Below are 22,604 nucleotides of genomic sequence, written 5' to 3'. Positions count from 1 at the left end.
TGAGTAATATGCATGGGATCTCAATATTTTTATTTTGGGTTGTCTACATATGTATCCTACCTGTCTAGAGAAAAAAATTATGTTTGAGATAATTACACTGAGGAGGGGTATATGTCTATATCCTCCATACCTTAATTCTAATAATACTATCTATTCTGGTGTCTTAGTTCCCACTAGACTTTTATTAGTTTTCTCTTTATATATGGACATTTCAGGAGCAGCTTCAGTGGCTCAAGATGCAGTTTGCTGTAGAACTGTTGTTGGAAGCCTAAGAAGCTATAATTTGGATGTGAATAATAGCTTGAATTAAATATTAATAGAGGAGAGGAAGAGTCCTAGCTATTAAGGTTGAAGAGAGTGCCTATATTTTGTTACTGTGTTATAAATGGTAAGAATAAACACATTGGTATCAAGTTTGCTTTTCCATTGTGTGTGATTGTGTATCTAAAATTAGATCTGATCTTTATAATTTGCCTTTGGGGAAGCTTTGCTTGCCTTGACTCCTGGTAGTTTTCTCTTTTATGTGTCCAGGGATGACTGGGAATGAAGAAGTTACTTGCTTGACATAAAGTTAGTTTCTGAGAGCTTTAGACAATTCCTTTTAAAGGACTACCTATTGTAGTCAAAATGTTTTTGTGTGTGTGCAGTCAGGTGTGGGGTTGTGTACTGGATGTTTAACTAGTGAAGTCAAACACTTCTGAGAGATACAGTCCTTGATACAGAAAAGTCAGCCTTCGGAATCTGAATTTCCCAAGTAGATATAACTATGTAAGGGCTTATGTGTCCACAGCCCAGAAAGCCAGATTCTGACAATGGGTATCATGACAGGTACTGAAAAGAAGAAACTGAAGTCTTGGAAACTAAAGTATTATTATTCTGTCTTCCTAAAAGTCTTTAGGAAACTTGGAAGATATGTTAAGAGGCAAAATATGAAATGTTAGAAAACTAACTTTGCAAAAGTCAAGAATACGAAAGATGTATAAATACAGGGCGTCCAAAAAGTAATAATAATACTTTACAGAGTGATATACTTCTGAGTCCTTATTGTTCCCAAGTCTATACCTTCTATTATGCATAATTTTGTTTTCCCTTTTTTATTGTAGAAAAAAGAACTCTTTTAAAACTATAAAGCACGGAGTGCTAGACTGAGTAGATCATGGGTCTGATCCATTTATAGAAGAAAAAAATTTCTTGAAGGCTCAGGATGTCTTAGACTTTAAATATAATAGTTTCTGGTGATAGAAAGATGAATACTATGTGTTCTCTGCCCTCAAATAACTCATAGTATCCAGAATGTCATTTTATATCTTTTAGCTGCTAATAGGAGGAAAGGAAAGAGGTTGGGGAGAGTGATATTTGAGGAAACTATTAGAGTGTCTGGATTTTGGATCTTTCCTGAGTTTAAAGACTGTTGGAATTCCACAATTAAAGGCTATCTTGGAATAATGCAGTCTAACCTCCCTCCTAATATATATATATATTTTTAATACCCTACATTCCGTGTGGTCCCCCAGTAGCCATTTGTCCATGCTTAGTGACGGGACACCTATTTCCATTATTAGGAAGCTCAAATTCTTAGAGTGTTCTTTTGTACATTGAGCCCCAGTTCGCCACCTAATTAAGAACTGCCATCTAGTTTTATCTTCTGTACAACAAATAGGGACACTACATGAGAGTGTCTGCCGGAAGAGGGCCTGAAATCCAGCCCCCTTCTGCTTGCCAAACCATGCACCTGAGGGGCTGCAAAAGGCACTAACCTTTTGCTAGTTGGTCCAGTTTAGCTGGAGGCCTAATAGCAAAGGAAGCATTTATATACTTCAGACACTTCCAGATCACAGGCCTTTTCTTGATACATTTAGTGGAAAAGGTCAGCTTAAGGGCTTCCCAGGTGGTTCAGTGGTAGAGAGTCTGCCTGCCATTGCAGGAGACACAGGAAGCTTGGATTCAGTACCTGAGTTGGGAAGATCCCCTGGAGTAGGAAATGGCAACCCACTCTAGTAATCTTGCCAGGATAATTTCATGGACGGAGGAGTCTGACAGGCTACAGTCCATAAGGTCAGAAAGAGTTGGACATGACTGAGCAACTGAACATGTCAGACTGAAATATATTAAACTTGATTCCTGTTTCTGGGTGACTTCGGACAAATCATTTAACCTTTCAACCTCAGACTTATTATCAGTAAAATAGGATAACACCTCTCTTGCCTACTTTAGCGAGTCAGAAAATTCTTATTGAAAATGATGCTCTGAACCACTGTAGTGTCAGAATTACTGTCTATGGCTATAGATCATTTCTTATTTTTTGTAATTTTTTTTCCCCACAGGGAGGCTGAGAAGACGAAACTTCTTATAGCTGCACAGAAACAAAAGGTTGTGGAGAAAGAAGCTGAGACAGAGAGGAAAAAGGCTGTTATAGGTACTTGGATTTCTTTCTGAAATGGAAATCTCTAAGTACATGTGCTATGAGTTTGTCATGTTCTTTATCAGCCTCATGTTGGATATTGATGGGACTCAAATAAGATTGCATCATACATGATGGAGAATCCTGGAAATTCCTTTGTATGTTCAGATGTCCTAAAGCCTTTAAACGTAGATGAGGCCAGTACTTGATGAAGTGCTTTGGCTCTCCACTCTGTTGTTGACCCCCTCTGTTGTCTTTCGAGGACAGGGACAGTGGATAGGGTTTGGGAACAGTTCTAGCCTCTGGTGGAATAGGGGTTTTGTGTACACAGATTCAGAATAAGGGAGGGATTTTTGCCAAAGCTCAGGATTATAGTATGCATCCTTACTGTTGACATACAACCTAGTTTTATCTGCAGGGATAGATATTGCCATCTCTGGAAGTACAGCAGGATTGCTTATAGCTAATTTTAAGTCACAGGGGCTTCCCTAAAACCCTAGCATACTATTAGTCAACTGCTGCCTTAGGTTCTTACTTGTTTCTTCTTTGGCTTGCTGAAAGTTTATTTTATGTTAAAATATTTCAAAAAAATAGGAACATACAGAGAACAATATAATGAAGGCTTAACATTTTGCCATATTTCTTTCAGATTGCATTTTCTTTTAGGAAAATGTTTATATATCTGTTTGAAGCCTCCCTTCGTACCCATCCCTGGTCTTATTTCTTGACCTGTCTTCTCAGAGTAGCTTCTGTTCTGAAGTTGACATAAATCTTTTCTGTCCATATTACTTTAAGTATGTAACAATTCACAGAATTGTTTTACTACAGAAGTGGTATCAAACCCCACCTTTTATTTACAACTTTTTTTTTCTAACACTGAGTTTTATTCATATTGATACATATAGATCTAGTTTCTGTTTTAATTGCTGTGTATACATTTCATTCTGTGAGTGATCCTTTGATGGATTACTAATGAAGAGCTAGTTTCTGATTTTTCCTTATATTACAGACTGTTCTGCAATAGTACCCTTATCCATATCTCTCTGTGCACACATGCAAGAGTTTTTCTAGAGAAGTGCTACTTAACATGTGATGTGGGTCAGTGCCCTGTCTATTATATTTTATTAAATATTAAAATACAAAAAAATTCTTCCCCACAGCTGGTTTGAGAAGCACTGCTCTAGAATACGTATCTCGAAGTAGAATTCGAGTCATAGTGTACACACATCTTCAAGTTACAAAAACACTGCCAAGTTGCTCTTCAAAGTGACTCCTCCGTTTTACCCTTTCTTCGGCAGTGTTTGAGTTTCCATTTCTTTGCTGCCTTATTCAGTTCTAATTTCCTCACATCCTCCTCTACCCATGGAGTTATCAGATTTTTAAAAATTTGTGCCATTTTGATGATGGACATGAAACCACACAGTTTTGAGGAGTTTCCCCAGTTACTGGTGAAGTTGAGTATTGTTTATGGGACATTCAAGTTTCCCTTTTTTTGATGTGTAAATTGCCTGTTAATGTCTTTGGCCATTATTTGATTACTTTTTAAAACTGATTTGTAAAAATTCTTTATATCTTCTAGATACTAATCCCTTCCCAGGTTTATACATTGCGGATATCTTCTCTCAATTTATGGCATGTCTTTGAACTTTGTGATGTCTTTGACATACGTATATATTTGATTTTCATGTAATCAGATTCATCAATCTTTTCCTTTCCAGTTTGTGCTTTTCCTATCTTGTTTAAGAATTCTTTCCCAACCCCAAAATAATAATTTTATTCTAAAAATTATAAAGTTTTCTTCTCATATTTAGATCTTGAGCTCATCTGAAATTTATTTTAATGTTTAGTGTGGTATAGAAATTCAGTTCAGTTCAGTCGCTCAGTGAGTCTGCCCCTTTGCAACCCAATGAACTACAGCAAGAGAGGCTTCCCTGTCCATCACCAACTCCCAGAGATTGACAAACTCATGTCCATCGAGTCAGTGATGCCATCCAACCATCTCATCCTCTGTCGTCCCCTTCTCCTCCTTTTTTCACTCTTTCCTTGCATCAGGATCTTTTCTCAGAAGTCAGTTCTTCACATCAGGTGGCTGAAGTATTGGAGCTTCAGCATCAGCCCTTCCAATAAATATTCAGGACTGATTTCCTTTAGAATTGACTGGCTTGATCTCCTTGGAGTCCAAGGGACTCTCAAGTGTCTTCTCCAACACCATAGTTCAAAAGCGTCAATTCTTTGGCACTCAGTTTTCTTTATGGTCCAACTCTTACATCCATACATTACTACTGGAAAAACCATAGCTTTGAGTAGACAGACGTTTGTTGGCAAAGTAATGTCTCCACTTTTTAATATGTTGTCTAGGTTGGTCATAACTTTCCTTCCAAGGAGCAAGCTGTCTTTTAATTTCATGGCTGCAGTCATCATCTGCAGTGATTTTGGAGCTCAAGAAAATAAAGTCTATCACTGTTTCCACTGTTTCCCCATCTATTTGCCATGAAGTGATGGGACCAGATGCCATGATCTTAGTTTTCTGACTGTTGAGCTTTAAACCAGCTTTTTCACTCTCCTCTTTTACTTTCATCAAGAGGCTCTTTACTTCTTCACTTTCTGCCATAAGGGTGGTGTCATCTGCATATCTGAAGTTATTGATATTTCTCCTGGCAATATTGATTCCAGCTTGTGCTTCATCCAAGCCCAGCATTTTGCGTGATGTACTTTGCATGTAAGTTAAATAAGCAGGGTGACAATATACAGCCTTGATGTTCTCCTTTCCCAATTTGGAACCAGTCTGTTCTTCCATGTCCGGTTCTAACTGTTGCTTCTTGACCTGCATATAGATTTTTCTGGAGGCAGGTAGGTGGTCTGGTAGTCCTATCGCTTTTTCCACAGTTTGTTTTGATCCACACAGTCAAAGGCTCTAGCTTAGTCATTAAAGCAGAAGTATATGTTTTTCTGGAACTCTCGCTTTTCGATGATCCAGCGGATGTTGGCAGTTTGATCTCTGGTTCCTCTGCCTTTTCTAAATCTAGCTTGAACATGGAAGCTCTTGGTTCATGTACTGTTGAAGCCTAGCTTGGAGAATTTTGAGCATTACTTTGCTAGCATGTGAGATGAATGCAATTGTGCAGTAGTTAGAACATTCTTTGGCATTGCCTTTCTTTGGGATTGGAATGAAAACTGACCTTTTCCAGTCCTATGGCCACTGCTGAGTTTTCCAAATTTGCTAGCATATTGAGTGCAGCACTTTCACAGCATCATCTTTTAGGATTTGAAATAGTTCAACTGAAATTCCATCACCTCCACTAGCTTTGTTCGTAATGATGCTTCCCTAAGGCCCACTTGACTTCAGATTCCAGGAAGTGTGGCCCTAGGTGAGTGATCACACCATCATGATTATCTGGGTCATGAAGATCTTTTTTGTATAGTTGTTCTGTGTATTCTTGCCACCTCTTCTTAATATCTTCTGCTTCTGTTAGGTCCGTACCATTTCTGTCCTTTATTGTGCCCATCTTTGCATGAAATGTTCCCTTGGTATCTCTAATTTTCTTGAAGAGATCCCTAATCTTTTTCATCCTATTGTTTTCCTCTGTTTCTTTGCATTGATCACTGAGGAAGGCTTTCTTATCTCTCCCTGCTATTCTTTGAAACTCTGCATTCAAATGGGTGTATCTTTCATTTTCTCCTTTGCCTTTAACTTCTCTTCTTTTCTCAGCTATTTCTAAGGCCTCCTCAGACAACCATTTGTCCTTCTTGCATTTCTTTTTCTTAGGGATGGTCTTGATCACTGCTTTCTGTACAATGCCTCAAACCTCTGTCCATAGTTCTTCAGGCACTGTCAAATCTAATCCGTTTAACTTTTTCCAAATGTCAAACTATCTTAGACAATTGAGTAGTTCCTTATTCCCTTTATTTCTAATGCCACATCTGACATATATTAAGATCCTATATATAATTTGTTTTGTTGCTTGGGTTTCTGTTTTCTTTCAATTTCTTTGTCTTTCGTTTTCCAGTAATACCTTGCTTTAATTACTATAGCTTTTAATTTAATTCTTGCTATCTGGTAGAGCAAGTTTTGTTTCTTCTTCACTATTCCTCTTAACCATTCCTATTTCTAAAATTGTATTGGACTATTCTAAGCCCTAATTCCTCCATATAAATTTTAGAAACAGTTCAAGTCTATAAAATACTGTTGAGTTTTTATTGTAGTCACGTTACTTGTATATGGTATATCAATTTGAAGAGAATTATAATGTTTATGATATTGAATTTTATAAATCTGTTGCATTTCTCCATTTATGAGAATGAAAAATGAAAGAATGACCTTTCAGAAAAAGGTATCATAATCTTCTTCTCATAGTTCCTAAACCCTGTTTGTTAGAGACTTATTTCTATATATTCCTCAAATATTTTGCTAGTACAGGTAGGCTCTTTTTGCAAGACACATTTTTGAACTGCTTTTTACTTCTGTAGGTATGCTGTTGATTTTTCATTTAGCAGTCTTCCTGAAAATGATGTTGTTTGTAATATTATCTTGGAATTCTCAAGTAATCATACTGTCTTCAGATCAGGACAGTTCTGGTTTTTTGCTGTACTCTGCACTTTTTAGTTCTTATCTTAACTGCCTTAGGCTATGACTTCCAGTGCTGAAAAGAAAGATGGTAAACAGGCATTCTTGTCTTGTTCTAACTTTAAAAACAGTCTCAGTGATGTTTGCTATACTTAACTTTTATCGGGTTGATGAAGTTTCCTTGTGTTTCTTGCTTGCCAAGGGTTTTTATTGTGAATGACTGCTAAAACTTCTACAATTTTTTTTCTAAATCTGTTAAGATGACCATATGGTTTTTCTTTTTAGAGCAGTTAATATGATGATTATATTAATAGATTTTTCTCTTAAAAGTTATTTTGTCTTCATGGGATAAATTCATTTGCTCATAAATTAGAAGGTTAATTTACCCTAATACATTTTATATGACTTGCTTTAATTTCTCTTATTTTTTTACTTTTATTTTCATAAATGGTCAGCTACTTTTTTTTTTCTTATTTTCTTACTCTTAGGTTTTTGGGGCATGTTGTTTGTTTTTGTTTGTCTGGTGTATCCTGGTTACACTAGCCTCAAGATGAGTTAGAGGGCATTTCTTCTTTTTTCCATGTTCTGAGCATTTTGTATAAGATATAAATTATCTTCTCTTTGTAGATTTGCTGGAACTCAGTTATAAAAACCATCTTGGTAAAGTGGAGTTTGTGCTTTTTTGTATGCTCATTTGATTTTTATGGCAACATTTAATCTACAGATTTAATTTCTGTATTGTGTAAGGTGTTTGTTTCTTTTTTAAGTCAGTTTTGGTAGTTATGTTTTCATCTGCTGTTTCAAATTTGAGGGCATAAATTCATTTGTAAAGTTCTCATGATTTTTTAAAAATAAACCCTCTATGAAATCTGTGGGCCCCTTTTCATTCCTGATGTTGTTTATTTGTGCCTTCTATTTTGCTGGATCAGAGATTGGTTTTTTTCATCTTTTCAGAAAACGAAATGTTGATTTGGTTGATTCTTTTGTCACTTTCTTTTTAAATTATTATTTTACACTTTTAAATTTTCTACCTAAAGTTTACTTATTCGTTCTTTTCTAATTTCTTGACTGACTTAATTCTTTAGTTTTTAATGTTTTCTAATGGAAAAGTGTAAAATTTAGACATTTTCTTCCAAGTTCTGCTTTTAGGTGCATGCATCTCACCAGTTTTGAATGTAATTTAATTTCTTTGTGTTTGGTTTTTGTTTTGTTTTTAATTTCCATCATTTCTGCTTTGACTCATGAATTATTAATAGTATATTTTCAATTTCTAATTGAGTGGATTCTCAGGGGGCTATTTTTTTTATTGTTGATTTCTGCATTGTAATCAGAAAAATATGACCTGTTATATGGATTCTTAAGTATTTGTTGAAGTTTGTTTTGTGGACTATCAAGTACATGGTCCTTTTTTGGTAAATGTTCTGTGTGTGCTCAAAGAGATTGAATGTCTATTCACTATTTGTTGGATGCAGGTTCTCTTTATATTCATTATGTCAGGGTTATGAATTGTATTGTTGTTGTGCACTCTTGTAGTACACATCTTGTGTACTCTTCTAGTTTTTGTCTTCTTGAGCTATCAGTTACTGAGATGGTGTGTTAAAATTTCCAACTATGACCATGAATTTGTTGACTTGTAACTTTTTCTTGATGTAATCTAGGGCTATATCTTTAAAAGTGTTCAGTTTCAGAATTGCATTATTACATCTCTGGAGAATTGGTGCTGTTATGTAATAACCCTCTTTTATAGCCAGACATGCTTGTTGGCTTAAGGTCTATTTTGTCTGATGATGATATAGCTATGACAGATTTTTCTTGGTTAGTTATTTTCTTAATGTATATTTTCACATCCTTTTACTTTCAACTTTTCTATGTCATTATGTTTTAGGTGTGTCTCTTGTAAACAGCATATAGCTGGATTTTGTTATCTTATCCAATGTGAGAATCTGTCTTTTAACTGGTGAGTTTAGTCTTTTTATATTTATTGTGGTTACTGCTATATTTGGACTTGTTTTTATCATTTAATTTTGTGCCATTTACCATGCTTCCTTTCCCCCCTTTTTTGACTGATATTGAATTGATTATCTTTTTTCTTTTCCTCCTTTGACTTGATTGGAAGTTTTATGTTCTATTCCTTGAATGTATAAGCATTGCCTGTAAAATGCTACAAGCATACCTGACTTGAGAGACTTTAAATTTAATCATTCTTTTCATACTCTTCTTGAATAATACCTTAGGATGCTTTAGCTCTTATCACTGTGCTCCAGTTTTACATATTATTGTTGCCTGATATTTTAGTTTGTGTTGTTTTCATTCCCCCATTATTATCATCGATTCTTACAGTAAAATATTTTTATTTAAATGTATTGTGTAATTTTTTTACTCTCCATTGCTTCTGGCAATTCATTTCTTTTTTCCTGCTAGCTTTTTTTCAGTGAAGGTTGAGAAGTGGAAAACTTACTCAATCTTCCTTGATCTGAAATAGTTTTACTTCATTCTTGAATGGTAATTTAACCTATAGTTCTAAGCCCAACTCAACTTCCTTTTCTATGTCACTTTGGCAGTAATATTTTGGTTTTGTTTGGCCTCTTCCCCTCGCTTTACTTTTAAGAATTTTCTGTCTTGGGGTTGTCTCTAATTTCACTATGATATGTCACTGAGCCAACAGGTAGAGTATTTTAGTTTCACTGGAGTTGGAGCCCTTTAGAAGTTTTATATGGGGATTTCAGTTCTACCATCTCAAGATGTCCTCTCCCAGCCCTGCATGGGCAGTAACCCAAGACCCTCCCTCTTACTTGTCTGATATCCACTCCCAGGGCTGCTGTCATACAGGCTTCAGCTCTCTCTACTTGTGTCTCTTGAAGATCTCAGTTACAGATTAGGAAACAATTTTATTCTGTTTTATCTAGCATTTTAAGATGTTGATCGCTGAAGGGTTTCTCATTAGCCTGCTCCACCAGTTTTCGTAACTAGAGGTTTGGTCATGCTGTTTGTTGGTTTATGCCCATATGTCAGAGAATAGTGTGAAATGGGATTACTGCATCATTTTCCCATGTTAAGACACCATTCTCTGGGTTCTAGCTGGAGGCTCTAGATTCCTCACCTTTTATTTGAATTTTATCAAGTCTCTGCTTATTGCTAAGTTTTTAGCAGAGCTGAACTTAGTAGTTTTTCTAAAAACTACTGAACTTAGTAGTTTTTCTAAAAACTACTAAGTCTGTTTTTAGGATGGTATGATGATAGATTGATTTAATGTTGATGGGGATATAGGGAAGTATGCCTTGGAGTAGTTCGTAAAGGATCCTTCCTTTTGGAAAGAAGAAACCACTTCGAAGTGTTCTTTCCATTATGTACTTCCTCCAGAGGCCAAAGAGAAAATATGTTAAAATACTCAACTTCTTTGTCTGAAAAGGAGAATTGAGAATGTTCTTTAAGAATTGTAGTGGTTACATTGAAAGTGTAAAATTAGAGTCTTTCTTCTCTGGTTCTGGATCCTTTGGTTAGACCAGAGAGTTCCTTAGGATGTTTTGTTTTCCCTGTCTGTAATTACCCGCTGCAGCTACCTTGTTCACTCCCAACACATTTTCACATGCTCAGATGAATTATCCTGCTTTTTCTCTTTTATGTCTATAGCAGTCAGAATACTCCTCTGGTAACCCTTCATCACATCATTTCCCTGATAGTTACTTAACAGTTGATCTTGAGTGTATATTAAAGCTAAATTCCTTAGCTCCAAGCAGGGTTCTTTTAGCCCTCTCTGTAGTCTTTTTATTATCTTCTCTTGTCAACTGGCTCTTTTATCACCTCTTCACTGTGACTTGCTAATTTGTTTCTTCTTGTTTTCATTACACTTTCTTCCAGGTCCTCTTAAGTTCTATGTATTATTTTCTTTAAGATTTCTTCTAGAAGACCTTCCTTGGCTTATCTTTCATATTCTTTCTTTCTCACAGTATATAAATGTCCTTTGTTGCCATACATTTGTGTTGCTCTGTTTTTGTTTTGAGTACTTTCATGAAGTATCTTGTTTTCCTCATTAACTTGTGGATCACTGCCATTTAATCCCATGAAGGACTGAAACTGTTACCTTTTGTATTCCTCCTTCCCACAAAACAAACACTGTCAAAATAAAACAGTGAAGTAGGAAATAAATGTCCTTTTTTCCAATAAGTTGTTTATAGTTTGGATAGATAAAACAGTGAAACAATTAGGCTATAAAGTGTTATATAATTAAATGTAAGCTATGTGCTGCTGTTTTCTAAGTAGCTCCTGAACTAGAGAAATGTTTTTGAAGGCATCTTGTTTTGTATATAATTATAGAAGCAGAGAAGATTGCACAAGTGGCAAAAATTCGGTTTCAGCAGAAGGTGATGGAGAAAGAAACCGAAAAGCGCATTTCTGAAATTGAAGGTACCATAGGGAGAAAAGAAACTCTGACCATCCTGAACTGCTTCGCTGTCTCAGGGACTGGGTCTGGGTTATGGTGGGTGGGCCATAGAGAGAATAATCCGGTCTGGAGGAAGTAGCTAGTTTGATATTCTAGACAAATATTTTTTAAATTGCCATTGCATATTTAGTTCTTTGGTTTGTAACTATGGTAAACTCAACCTTTTATTTTCCATCCTTAAATTAGGATTTATTTCTTCTCAGGCAAAGTAATCAGTTTTAAAGAATATACCACCAGTTTCTTTTCTGTCTGTCAACCAAAAAAATAACCAGACAATTAGTTGGGGAAAAAAGAAGCCCCAGTTTTTATTTTCCAAACTCTTAATTACACATAGTGAGAAGTCGATGTTCTTAGTTCACAATCTTAAAGAGAAATATTCAGCCTCTTTGCTTATATGATGCTGCTGCTGATCATTCTGCATTAACTGATCCTGGATCCAGTTTGAAGGGGATGGAGACAGTGCAATAAATAGAGCCAAGCGCTCATGTCTGAACTTACTTAGTTAAAGCCTAGAGCCTGGGTGGGGTATGAGGCTTTCGGTGATGAGGGGTGGTGAAAAGAAGGTTCAGCTTCAGGTGGAAAATGAAGTGGGTTCAGATGAACTGAGTTATTTAACTTGACATTGTCAAGAGTATCCCCCCTTTAAGAAGGAGTTGTCTGGGGACTGGGGTTTGAAAACTGCTAACACTGTTACATGCCTTTGAAGTAAAGTAAATGCTTGTAATATCAGGCAGTGGATAAATGGGCTTCTTCAGGTAGAGTCTGAACTCTTGTCCAGAGCTGAGGAAACGGGTTGCGCCTTTTCTCTGTTTTAAACACCCTGACTGTTTTGCTTACTAGATGCTGCATTCCTGGCCCGAGAGAAGGCGAAAGCAGATGCTGAGTATTATGCCGCACACAAATATGCCACCTCAAACAAGGTGACTGGCTCTCTGTGCCACTGTCCTAGTAATAGAGTTTGGGTATTTCGTTTCCCTTGTGGGGAGTTCTGACATGATAGAGGTGATTTTATCCAGTGTCAAGAAAGGATGGTTACTATCACACCCTCTAGAATCAGCCATTCACTTCCAAAGGCACATAATGCACATTCTATGAGTAGAGAACTTTGGTTCCTTATAAAAGTGAGGAACTAGGAAAAAGGCAAGCAGATATATAAACCCAGGTTAAGTGCCATAAATTTCTTTCATTTGTACTGCTGCATAAGAGTTCAGTAATCAGGAAAGTTAAAGGTCTTCTGAAATGACAAAAGTGACAGAAGAGGAGTAAAGTTCATTTAAAATTGCCTTCCAGATAAGGTAGCCCTGGCGGGTAGATGCTGAGCTTGTTCAAAGCAGCGTTTCTCATCAGAGAGAAATTCCTAGCATTTTGGGGTGAGATACTTTTTCATTGTTGAAGACTTATCTTATACATTATGGTGTGTTTTGCTTTGCTGTCCCTTTCCTACTAAACTATCAGTTTTGCTCACCAATTATTTTAACAATACACACACAGCGCACACATATACACACATTTCCAGATACACAGCGTGCGCGCACACACACACACACTTCCAGATACACACACACACACACACACACACACTCTTCCAGATACCCCTAACTTCCAGATACACACACACACACACACACACACACACTCTTCCAGATACCCCTAATTGAGTAATGCTTGTTTGTTGGATTTAAAAATTGCTGTAGTCATGAGGAATTTCATATGTGTACCTTGAGAAAGGAGGTTGGGTGATGTATGGGTGAACAATTTTTGTATAGAGACTGGGGTGAGTTTAGATCTAGAGAGTACAGACCTGTTAGTAGGATTTATTTAATTAAAAGTCAACTAGAACCCCTAGTATTCTGAGAAGGAAAGAATATGACCAAGGTTTAGAACATATTAATTATACAGTAGAGTGTAACAGAGAAAAAGTTGAGAAGGAGGTTGCTAAAGTATATGATACAGTTTGAAGGGTTAGATTTAAAGTATAGACAGGGCTTCAACTTTTTCTCTTTAGAAAGGAACAACATAATCTATTCAGAAGAAATTTTGAGATATGATAGGTTGTCAGAACAGAGTTGTTAGTACTTTGAAATCCATATAAATTTAGAAATAAACTTAATATATTGGAGTGGAGGATGCAGCTGTATAGAAACATAATAGAATTTGGTCAAGATGAAGGCAAGATGAGAAATTTCAGTTTCCAAACCAGTGATCCAAATCTGTCTTGGGAAGAGCTGGCCAGAAACAAGTGTTAAGACTTTGTCATTGAGGTCAGCCTTAGGCTGAAAGGGGCAGTAATTTATGTCATTGTGAAAAATGCTGTTAATGTGATAGCCACACTTCAATATGAGAGAGGGTCATTGGTAATAATTCAGAGTTGAGGAGTGATATTCAGGAAAGCAATCAGGAAAATCCGTGTTAGGAAAGAGAGAGATGAATATTGCACCAAAGTGTCCTGATGCCTGTGCTCTTGTTTGCCTCTCACAGCACAAATTGACCCCGGAATATCTGGAGCTCAAAAGGTACCAGGCCATTGCTTCTAACAGTAAGATCTACTTTGGCAACAGCATCCCTAGCATGTTCGTGGACTCTTCTTGTGCTTTGAAATATTCAGATGCTAGGACTGGAAGAAAAGGTTCTCTCCCCTCTAAGGAGGCTCTTGAACCCTCTGGAGAGAGCCCCGTCCAAAACAAGGAGAATACAGGTTGATGCAACAGATGGAAATGTTCTCCAGTATCAAGATGTGGCCCAAGGGGTTAAATGGGAACAATGGTTATACAACTCTTGAGATTTACGGAGAACTCACGCTCTGTTCTGCCTCTCCTGTGGTCGTCCTGGTTTATCAGCTGATTGCAGGATAGAACTAACTGTCTGCACCCAGATGGTCTTTTCAGCTGCAGTTTTATCAACTATCCTGAATGTGTTCCTTTCTTAACTGGTACTCATGAATGAGAGAAAGTCTGATGCTAAGATACTGCCTGCACTGGAATGTTAAACACTAGATATATAATAAGCTGTGTTTTTCTAAGCTGAGATCTGTTGAATAATGTTTACATTGGTCCCTGTGGAAATGTGTGTTCAGCCATTCAAGAGATTGGAGGCCAGAGAGAAGATGGCCAGAATGTGGTAAGTGTAATGAAGACTGATTGCTTCGGGACCCAGGCCCTCTCTTTGGGGTCCAGTCCTGGCATTCATCCCTGTGATTAGCATCTAGTCCACAAAAGTTCTTCAGGAAATGATCTTCCACTTGAGCAACCATTTACTTGATAAGATTCTCACCTGTTTGATTTCCTGTAGTCAAGATGGTGGGCTGCTGGGATGTGCACCATGCCACCCAATCAGAGATTCTTCAGAGAGATTCCTAATCATTAGTTTATTGCTTTAGTAAGCTCAGAGATAGAGCTTGGTTTGAAGTTTGAGGTGAGATGAAACCTTTGCTTTGAACCAAAGCTCAGGGGGACATGCATTCTCCATTAGGTGATGGATGTCTGTGTCACTGCCTCAGGCCATGTGTGACAAGTTGCCTGGTTTTTAGCCACAGACAACTCCTTATATGTCACCTCTCAGCTCTGACCAAGAGTGGAACAAAGACTTTAACCAGAAATAGGAGCAGTATCCAGTTCCTAGCTGTTCACTGCACAGTATTGTATCATAACTGCAGGAAGTTTTTATTTTTAAAACTGGATTTGGGGTGCTTTCATTTGCCCCAGTACCTCTGCCTAAAGGTCAAATCCTGGGGCTGCCATGGTTACTAGCCCACAGATTCTCCTTCTGAAATTGTTCAGGAGTCCACATAGGGTGAAACAAGGAGTAACCTAGAAAGCATCCTTGGTCATCTTTTTCTCCGTCCCCCCGGCCCAGAGATGCTAAAATCGAAGTTGTTCCCCAGCTTTTACCTCACCTAGCAGATCAGGATTATTCCAGTGACTTCCTAGGCAGCCAGTGGATTTTAATTTCCATGGGAGGCTGGTAAAAGTTAGCCTGTGGCTATGGGAGATGTATTTTCATCTGGACCTTTTTTACCTTAAGTTTCCTGAATCAGTGAGCCCTGTAATTAGGCCAGAATTTATGCAGTTTTAAGACACCTTTTATGTACGCTACTTTCAAGCCAGACAGAAAACTCATGGGACCACTTCCAGAAACGTTTAAGCTAACTATCAGTCTCATGACAGCCTGTGGGTTGTGCCAAACACTTAATATGGGAAAGGAATCCCAGATTCAGGGTCTTTTCCCTAGGCCTTATTCTATAAAGGCATCCGTAATATGAAAAGGATTTTTGTTTTTGCTCATTTAATTATATACATTCTCTTTATGAATGAATTTTGCATTCTCTAGCCCTCTTTAAAAGGTCTTTGGAACTATATAATAAACTGTCATATATGTTGCTGCATATAAATAATGATTGTTGTGGGAAGTCTGGATCGTTGACCTTTGTGCTTTCATTCCTAGAGATGTTTCCTATTCCTTTGAGCTAAAAGCTGTTGCCCCAAAGTGGTGGATGTGGGTTCTTACAAGCCACAGCCCTGGTGGCAGAGTTGAGGAACAGGGAAGTAGCACTGTGAAGTTTTCGAGGAAGGACTTTTGTTCAAACTCTCCATGGAGTGTGCTTCCCTGTGCTCACTGGAGCTCTCAGTCTGTCCCCCATTCAGGGATGTTCCTTTTGGTAATCTTGAAGTCTAAATTTATATGTGAAATGCTACCTTTTTAAAAAAAGACACTAAATAAAATTATTTTACTATCAGTGATTTGTGTTTTTCCCATGTGTCTCCATTCTTCTCTGTTGCTTATCTTGCTCCTCAAACTGTCCTTCCTGTTTCAGCTCAGGAGCCAGTTTATTTATTAGTTTATCTTAGTGTAGACACTCTTCTTACACTCTTCACAGAAACCTCATGTAAGAATTTTGAAAGCAGGGTTTCCATTCTTTGCTGACTCATGGAATTTAACAAGGGATGTTCCGATTCTTTGTGGGATGCAGCCAGCAGCAGAGAAGGGAAGGGGGAGGATGGAGCATTATGCCCTTCAGGGACGGCCCAAGAGCTGAGGAGGGGAGGGGCGTTATCCTGAGGTGAAGGAAAGAAACTGCATCATAACTTTATGGGATCCACCCCATGCTATCCCACATCTGTGGCTACAAACCACGGAGATTTTATTCAAAATGATTATCCTGTAGGCTTTTGGTAAGTCTTAGAATGAAGGGTTTAGATATAAGTGATTTCTTCCTCTTTCTGTGGGGAAGGAATTTTGTGAATGAGGTGTTGTGGCTTCTCCTTGCCTTGGGATTAAGTCCCAAATGTTTTCATGCAAGGTTTTTTGGAATTTGCTCCCACTGAGCTCTCAGCCCAGGTGCTTGAATGTACCTTCTGTCCCTTTGCATGTATTATTCCATCCACGTGGTCTACTTTTTCTCCCTTATAGCTCCAACCTTTCTAACTGCTATAGAGTCTTCACTTCTTCAGAAAGAGTTCCTAAAACTGCCTGCTCAGGTCAGACCCCATGTTGCCTTGTTTTTAACCACATAACCTCACATTACCTGTTCTCACAAGTGTTTGGCTCTCTGGGTACAGAGACTGTGGCGTTGCCCTTCCCTGGGATAATATCTGTTGCTCATGCCTTACACAGTGCTTGGCACATATGAGTTGGTCTGTTACGTTGCTGGAAAGAACAAAAGGATGAGTGTGAAAGGCAGGTAAATGAGTAGTGGGAGAGAAAAGAAGGACACAGAAGTTAGGCTAGAGTGTCCATGTCAGGACTTAGTGTGTAATGATGGAAAATTTCATAATATTCCAACTTGTTGACATGTCCTTACAGATCTCGTCAGTAGGTTGAGCAATATCTGTTTATGCACTTGGAATAGTGATTTACAGTGCTGTTGGTTGGGGTGTAGTACTTCACCCAGTCTTTTGGAGTCAATATATGTTTCTCTCTCTGAGTAGACTATAAGTTCCTGTGATGGACAGAAAGAACAGTGCTGATACAGGTGTATCAGAAAACTCAGATTGAATTATGTCTTCAGCATCAGTGACCTAAGTGATACCTGGATTTTAACCTCAACCACAGCCCTCTAGGAACATCTCAGCAAGCTGGGCCAGCTTCTCAGCTTTCCCCTGGTCTATTGTCTTTGTGTAAGCATTTAAAGTTAGTTTATTAATTCATTGCTCACCCCCCCCCCCACACACACACATGCCCATTATTCTATAACTCAGAATGACATTTTACTTGTTTTCCTAACCATATTTCTTTGGAATTAGTGCCTTTCATCTTTTTTTCCTATTATCTCCTATCCATTTTTCTATCTTCCATCTGCCATGGGCTTAATGTGTCCCCCTAAAAGTCATATTGAAGTTCTAATGCCGCATGTGATGGTGTTTGGAAGTGGGACCTTTGAAAGGTAATTAAGTTGTGAAGGGTGATACTCTTGTTTATGAATTGGTACCCTTATAAGAAGAGACACGACCAAAGAAGACATACAGATGGCTAACAAACATATGAAAAGATGCTCAACATCACTCATTATCAGAGAAATGCAAATCAAAACCACAGTGAGGTACCATTACACACCAGTCAGGATGGCTGCTATCCAAAAGTCTACAAGCAATAAATGCTGGAGAGGGTGTGGAGAAAAGGGAACCCTCTTACACTGTTGGTGGGAATGCAAACTAGTACAGCCACTATGGAGAACAGTGTGGAGATTTCCTAAAAAACTGGAAATAGAACTGCCATATGACCCAGCAATCCCACTCCTGGGCATACACACCGAGGAAACCAGATCTGAAAGAGACACATGCACCCCAATGTTCATCACAGCACTGTTTATAATAGCCAAGACATAGAAGCAACCTAGATGCCCATCAGCAGACTAATGGATAAGGAAGCTGTGGTACATATACACTATGGAATATTACTCAGCCATTAAAAAGAATTCATTTGAATCAGTTCTAATGAGATGGAAGAAACTGGAGCCCATTATACAGAGTGAAGTAAGCCAGAAAGATAAAGACCAATACAGTATACTAACATATATATGGAATTTAGAAAGATGGTAACGATAACCCTATATGCAAAACAGAAAAAGAGACACAGATGTACAGAACAGACTTTTGGACTCTGGGGGAGAAGGCGAGAGTGGGATGTTTCGAGAGAACAGCATTGAAACATGTATATTATCTAGGGTGAAACAGATCGTCAGCCCAGGTTGGATGCATGAGACACGTGCTCGGGGCTGGTGCACTGGGAAGACCCAGAGGGATCAGGATGGGGAACACATGTAAATTCATGGCTGATTCATGTCAATGTATGACAAAAACCACTACAATATTGTAAAGTAGTTAGCCTCCAACTAATAAAAATAAATGGAAAAAAAAAAAAGAGACACGAGAAAGATGTCTTGCTGGGCCATGTGAGGAAACAGCAAGAAGGCCATCTACAGGGCAGGAAGAGAGCTCTCACCAGACAGCAAATCTGCTACCGCTTTGGTTTTGGACTTCCCTGTATCCAGAACTGAGAAATGAATGTTGTTTGTTTAAGCCACCAGTTTTTGGTATTTTGTTATAGTGGCGATTAGGGTGATTCAGCAAATTAATAGGCAAGTTGCAATAGTGTGGTAAGTACCATAGCAGGCTGGTCACTGGGTGCAAGGTGAGGGTCAGTATAGCCTGGTGGTTTCTAGGAGGAAATGTCAGATCTCAGCCAAATATTTAAGGATACACAGGAGGCAGCCAGCCAACTGAAGAGAAGGATGATGATGGTGAAATGTATTCCAGGTAATGGGAGCACCAGATGCTATTTTTTTTTTAAATTCAATTCCCTGGGTCTCCAAGCTTCAACAGTGCCATGCATGCAGTTACCATGTTTTTCACTGCAGGGTGTCTCCCACACTTTGGAAGTTGCAGCCATTCTGCATGTAACTCAGATATGCACAAGAATTAATATCCTGAGGGATAATCCTCAACCAATGAAAGAGGAGCACAAATGGTCAGAGAGGAGGTGACCCCTAAAACCTTTTCGATGGAGAGAGCAACCCTCCTGACACAATAGGAGAAACAATGTAAGCTTCAAATAAAATACAACAAATGTTTGTGTGCCTGGTATGTGCCAGGAAAACTAAATGTTTTAAGTATTAGACCAACAATGAACAAAACAGTAGTGAATAAGACATATAATCTTTGTTCTCTTAGAATCAACAGACTCATGGAAAGGTAGAGTTTCATCAAAGAATTCCAACTATGATAAGTTTATATAAATGGGAGAAATGTAGTACTAGGAGTATAAAATAGGAGGAGGAGATAAAGAATGAGAAAGTGTAGCTAACCAGTTAAAATTTTTGTTGTTAACAAAATTTAACAAAAATTTTTATTGGGTGAAGGATCTCTAGACATCTTCTTCAGAGAAGATATTCAGATGGCTAAAATGAACATGAAAGATGTTTAACATCATTAGTCATTAGGGAAATGATCAAAACCATAATGAGATAGCACTTTATACGCATTACAGTAACTGTAACAAAAAAGACAACAACAAATATTGGCGAAGGTGGAGAAATTGGAGACCTCATACATTACTAGTAGTAATGTAAACTGGTAGTTATTTTGGAATATGTTTTGACAGTTCCTCAAAATGATAAACATAGAATTAACCATATGACCCAGCAATTCCACTTGTAGATACCTACCAGAAGAATCAAAATATGTTCGCACAAAGTGAACTATGTGCTTTAAAAGAGTGAATTGTATGTGACTTACATCTCAATAAAGCTGTTACTTTTTCTTTTTTATTAGTTGGAGGCTAATTACTTTACAATATTGTAGTGGTTTTTGCTATACATTGACGTGAATCAGCCATGGATTTACATGTGTTCCCCATCCTGAACCCCCCACCCACCTCCCTCCCCATCCCATCCCTCTGGGTCATCCCAGTGCACCAGCCCTGAGCACTTGTCTCATGCATCCAACCTGGACTGGCGATCTGTTTCACACTTGATAATATATATGTTTTGATGCTGTTCTCTCAGATCATCCCACCCTCGCCTTCTCCCATAGAGTCCAAAAGTCTGTTCTATACATCTGTGTCTCTTTTTCTGTCTTGCATATAGGGTTATCGTTACCATCTTTCTAAATTCCATATATATGTTAGTATACTGTATTGGTCTTTATCTTTCTGGCTTACTTCACTCTGTATAATGGGCTCCAGTTTCATCCATCTCATTAGAACTGATTCAAATGTATTCTTTTTAATGGCTGAGTAATATTCCATGGTATATATGTACCACAGCTTCCTTATCCATTCGTCTGCTGATGGGCATCTAGGTTGCTTCCATGTCCTGGCTATTAGAAACAGTGCTGTGATGAACATTGGGGAGCACGTGTCTCTTTCAGATCTGGTTTCCTCGGTGTGTATGCCCAGGAGTGGGATTGCCGGGTCATATGGCAGTTCTATTTCCAGTTTTTTAAGGAATCTCCATGCTGTTCTCCATAGTGGCTGTACTAGTTTGCATTCCCACCAACAGTGTAAGAGGGTTCCCTTTTCTCCACACCCTCTCCAGCATTTATTGCTTGTAGACTTTTGGATAGCAGCCATTCTGACTGACGTGTCATGGTACCTCACTGTGGTTTTGATTTGCATTTCTCTGATAATGAGTGATGTTGAGTATCTTTTCATGTGTTTGTTAGCCATCTGTATTTCTTCTTTGGAGAAATGTCTGTTTAGATCTTTGACCCATTTTTTGATTGGGTCATTTATTTTTCTGGAATTGAGCTTCAGGAGTTGCTTGTATATTTTTGAGATTAATCCTTTGTTTCTTCATTTGCTATTATTTTCTCCCATTCTGAAGGCTGTCTTTTCACCTTGTGTATAGTTTCCTTTGTTGTATAAAAACTCTTTTAAGTTTAATTAAGTCCCATTTGTTTATTTTTGTAAAGCTGTTATTTTTTAAAATGCTCACATGTGAAGCCTTATAATGTGAAGATGTCAGTTCAAGAATAGACCAGACTAAGAATATACCAGAGTTTGATACAGGTGTAACATTAGCAAGAGTAGGAGCACCAAAAAATGACACGGGTAAGGTAGGTGTCAAGAGGAATGTGGTGGGCCTTCTGAGCCTTGGTACATATTAGTGATATTTCCAAAGGTTATAAACCTTCCAAGCAAAACATTTCAGGATTTGAAATTTAAAGCCCAATAACATTTATATTAGCACCTCAGACTGTGAAATAGGTATAAATCTAACAAAATATGTGTCTGCAAGATCTATATAAGGAAAACCCAGAACTTCGATAAATCAATGAAGAGTTGATATAGATGAGGATATTCCATGTTCGTGGATAGGAAGGCAATGTTGTCAGCGTGTTACTTCTTCCTAACTTGATCTATAGATTCAATGCAATCTCAGTTAAAATCCCAACGGGTTATTTTATGAATATTGACAATGATTCTAAAGCATATATGGAGAAGTAGAATAGATAGTGTAATAGTGAAGACCTAAGTTGGAGGTCATGACCTAAGTTCAAGATTTATAAAACTACAGTCATCAAAACAGTGTGTTGTTGGCAAAAAAAAATAATAGAGACAAGTAGATTAGTGGGACAGAAAGGAGAGTCCAGAAATAGACCCAGATAAATATAGTCAGCCAGTCTTTGTCACAGAACAAAGGCAATGCAATGGAGAAAAAATAGTCTTTACAACAAGTTGTGCTGGAATAACAACATACACATGCAAATATACCACTCTGGTTCAGGGCTTTATTTTTTTTTTTTTCCAGGGCTTTATTTTTTTATTTTTTATTTTTTTTGGTTCAGGACTTTAATAGAGGCAGGGAGTATATGAGAACTGTCTGTATCTTCTGCTCAATTTTGCTATAAAACTGCTCTAGAGACAAAATCTTAGTAATGAAAGGTCAATTAAAAATCCATGAATTTTTTTAAAAAGCACCTTTTAAGGTTTCTAAGCAGGGAAGTTGATTAGGTAACTTGAAAACTGCCCTTTCTGAACACGTTTACCAGTCCAAAGTTTTCACGCATTTCAAAGTCCATAATTGACCTCATTGTGGAATGTCTGCAAACAAATGTTTGCAAGCAACTCAGGGTAAGGATCAGTGGACGCTGATTTCACAGAAGGTGCTGGAAGGACTACGGCAATGTATATGAATGTTTTAGTTGCTCAGTTGTGTCTGACTCTGTAACCCCACTGACTGTAGCCCGCCAGGCTCCTCTGTC

General features: G+C 37.9%; 1 protein-coding gene across 3 annotated transcripts in view; it reads left to right on the top strand.

The window, feature by feature from the left end:
- Nucleotides 1-16,133, top strand: part of ERLIN1 (ER lipid raft associated 1) — a 37,509-nt gene extending 21,376 nt beyond the window's left edge. For 2 of the 3 annotated variants that reach the window (XM_065923093.1, XM_065923092.1), the window contains 4 exons: nt 2,325-2,416; nt 11,280-11,369; nt 12,247-12,326; nt 13,885-16,133. In XM_065923093.1, the coding sequence (XP_065779165.1) occupies nt 2,325-2,416; nt 11,280-11,369; nt 12,247-12,326; nt 13,885-14,106 (484 nt within the window). In that variant the 3' untranslated portion in view covers nt 14,107-16,133. The remainder of the gene's footprint in view (nt 1-2,324; nt 2,417-11,279; nt 11,370-12,246; nt 12,327-13,884) is intronic. The other variant, XM_065923094.1, reaches the window with a different exon arrangement.
- Nucleotides 16,134-22,604: the final 6,471 nt, after the last annotated feature.

Source organism: Muntiacus reevesi, chromosome 2 (genome assembly GCF_963930625.1).
Source record: "Muntiacus reevesi chromosome 2, mMunRee1.1, whole genome shotgun sequence".
In the NCBI taxonomy this organism is placed as follows: domain Eukaryota; kingdom Metazoa; phylum Chordata; class Mammalia; order Artiodactyla; family Cervidae; genus Muntiacus; species Muntiacus reevesi.
This window is presented reverse-complemented; position numbering and strand designations above follow the sequence as displayed.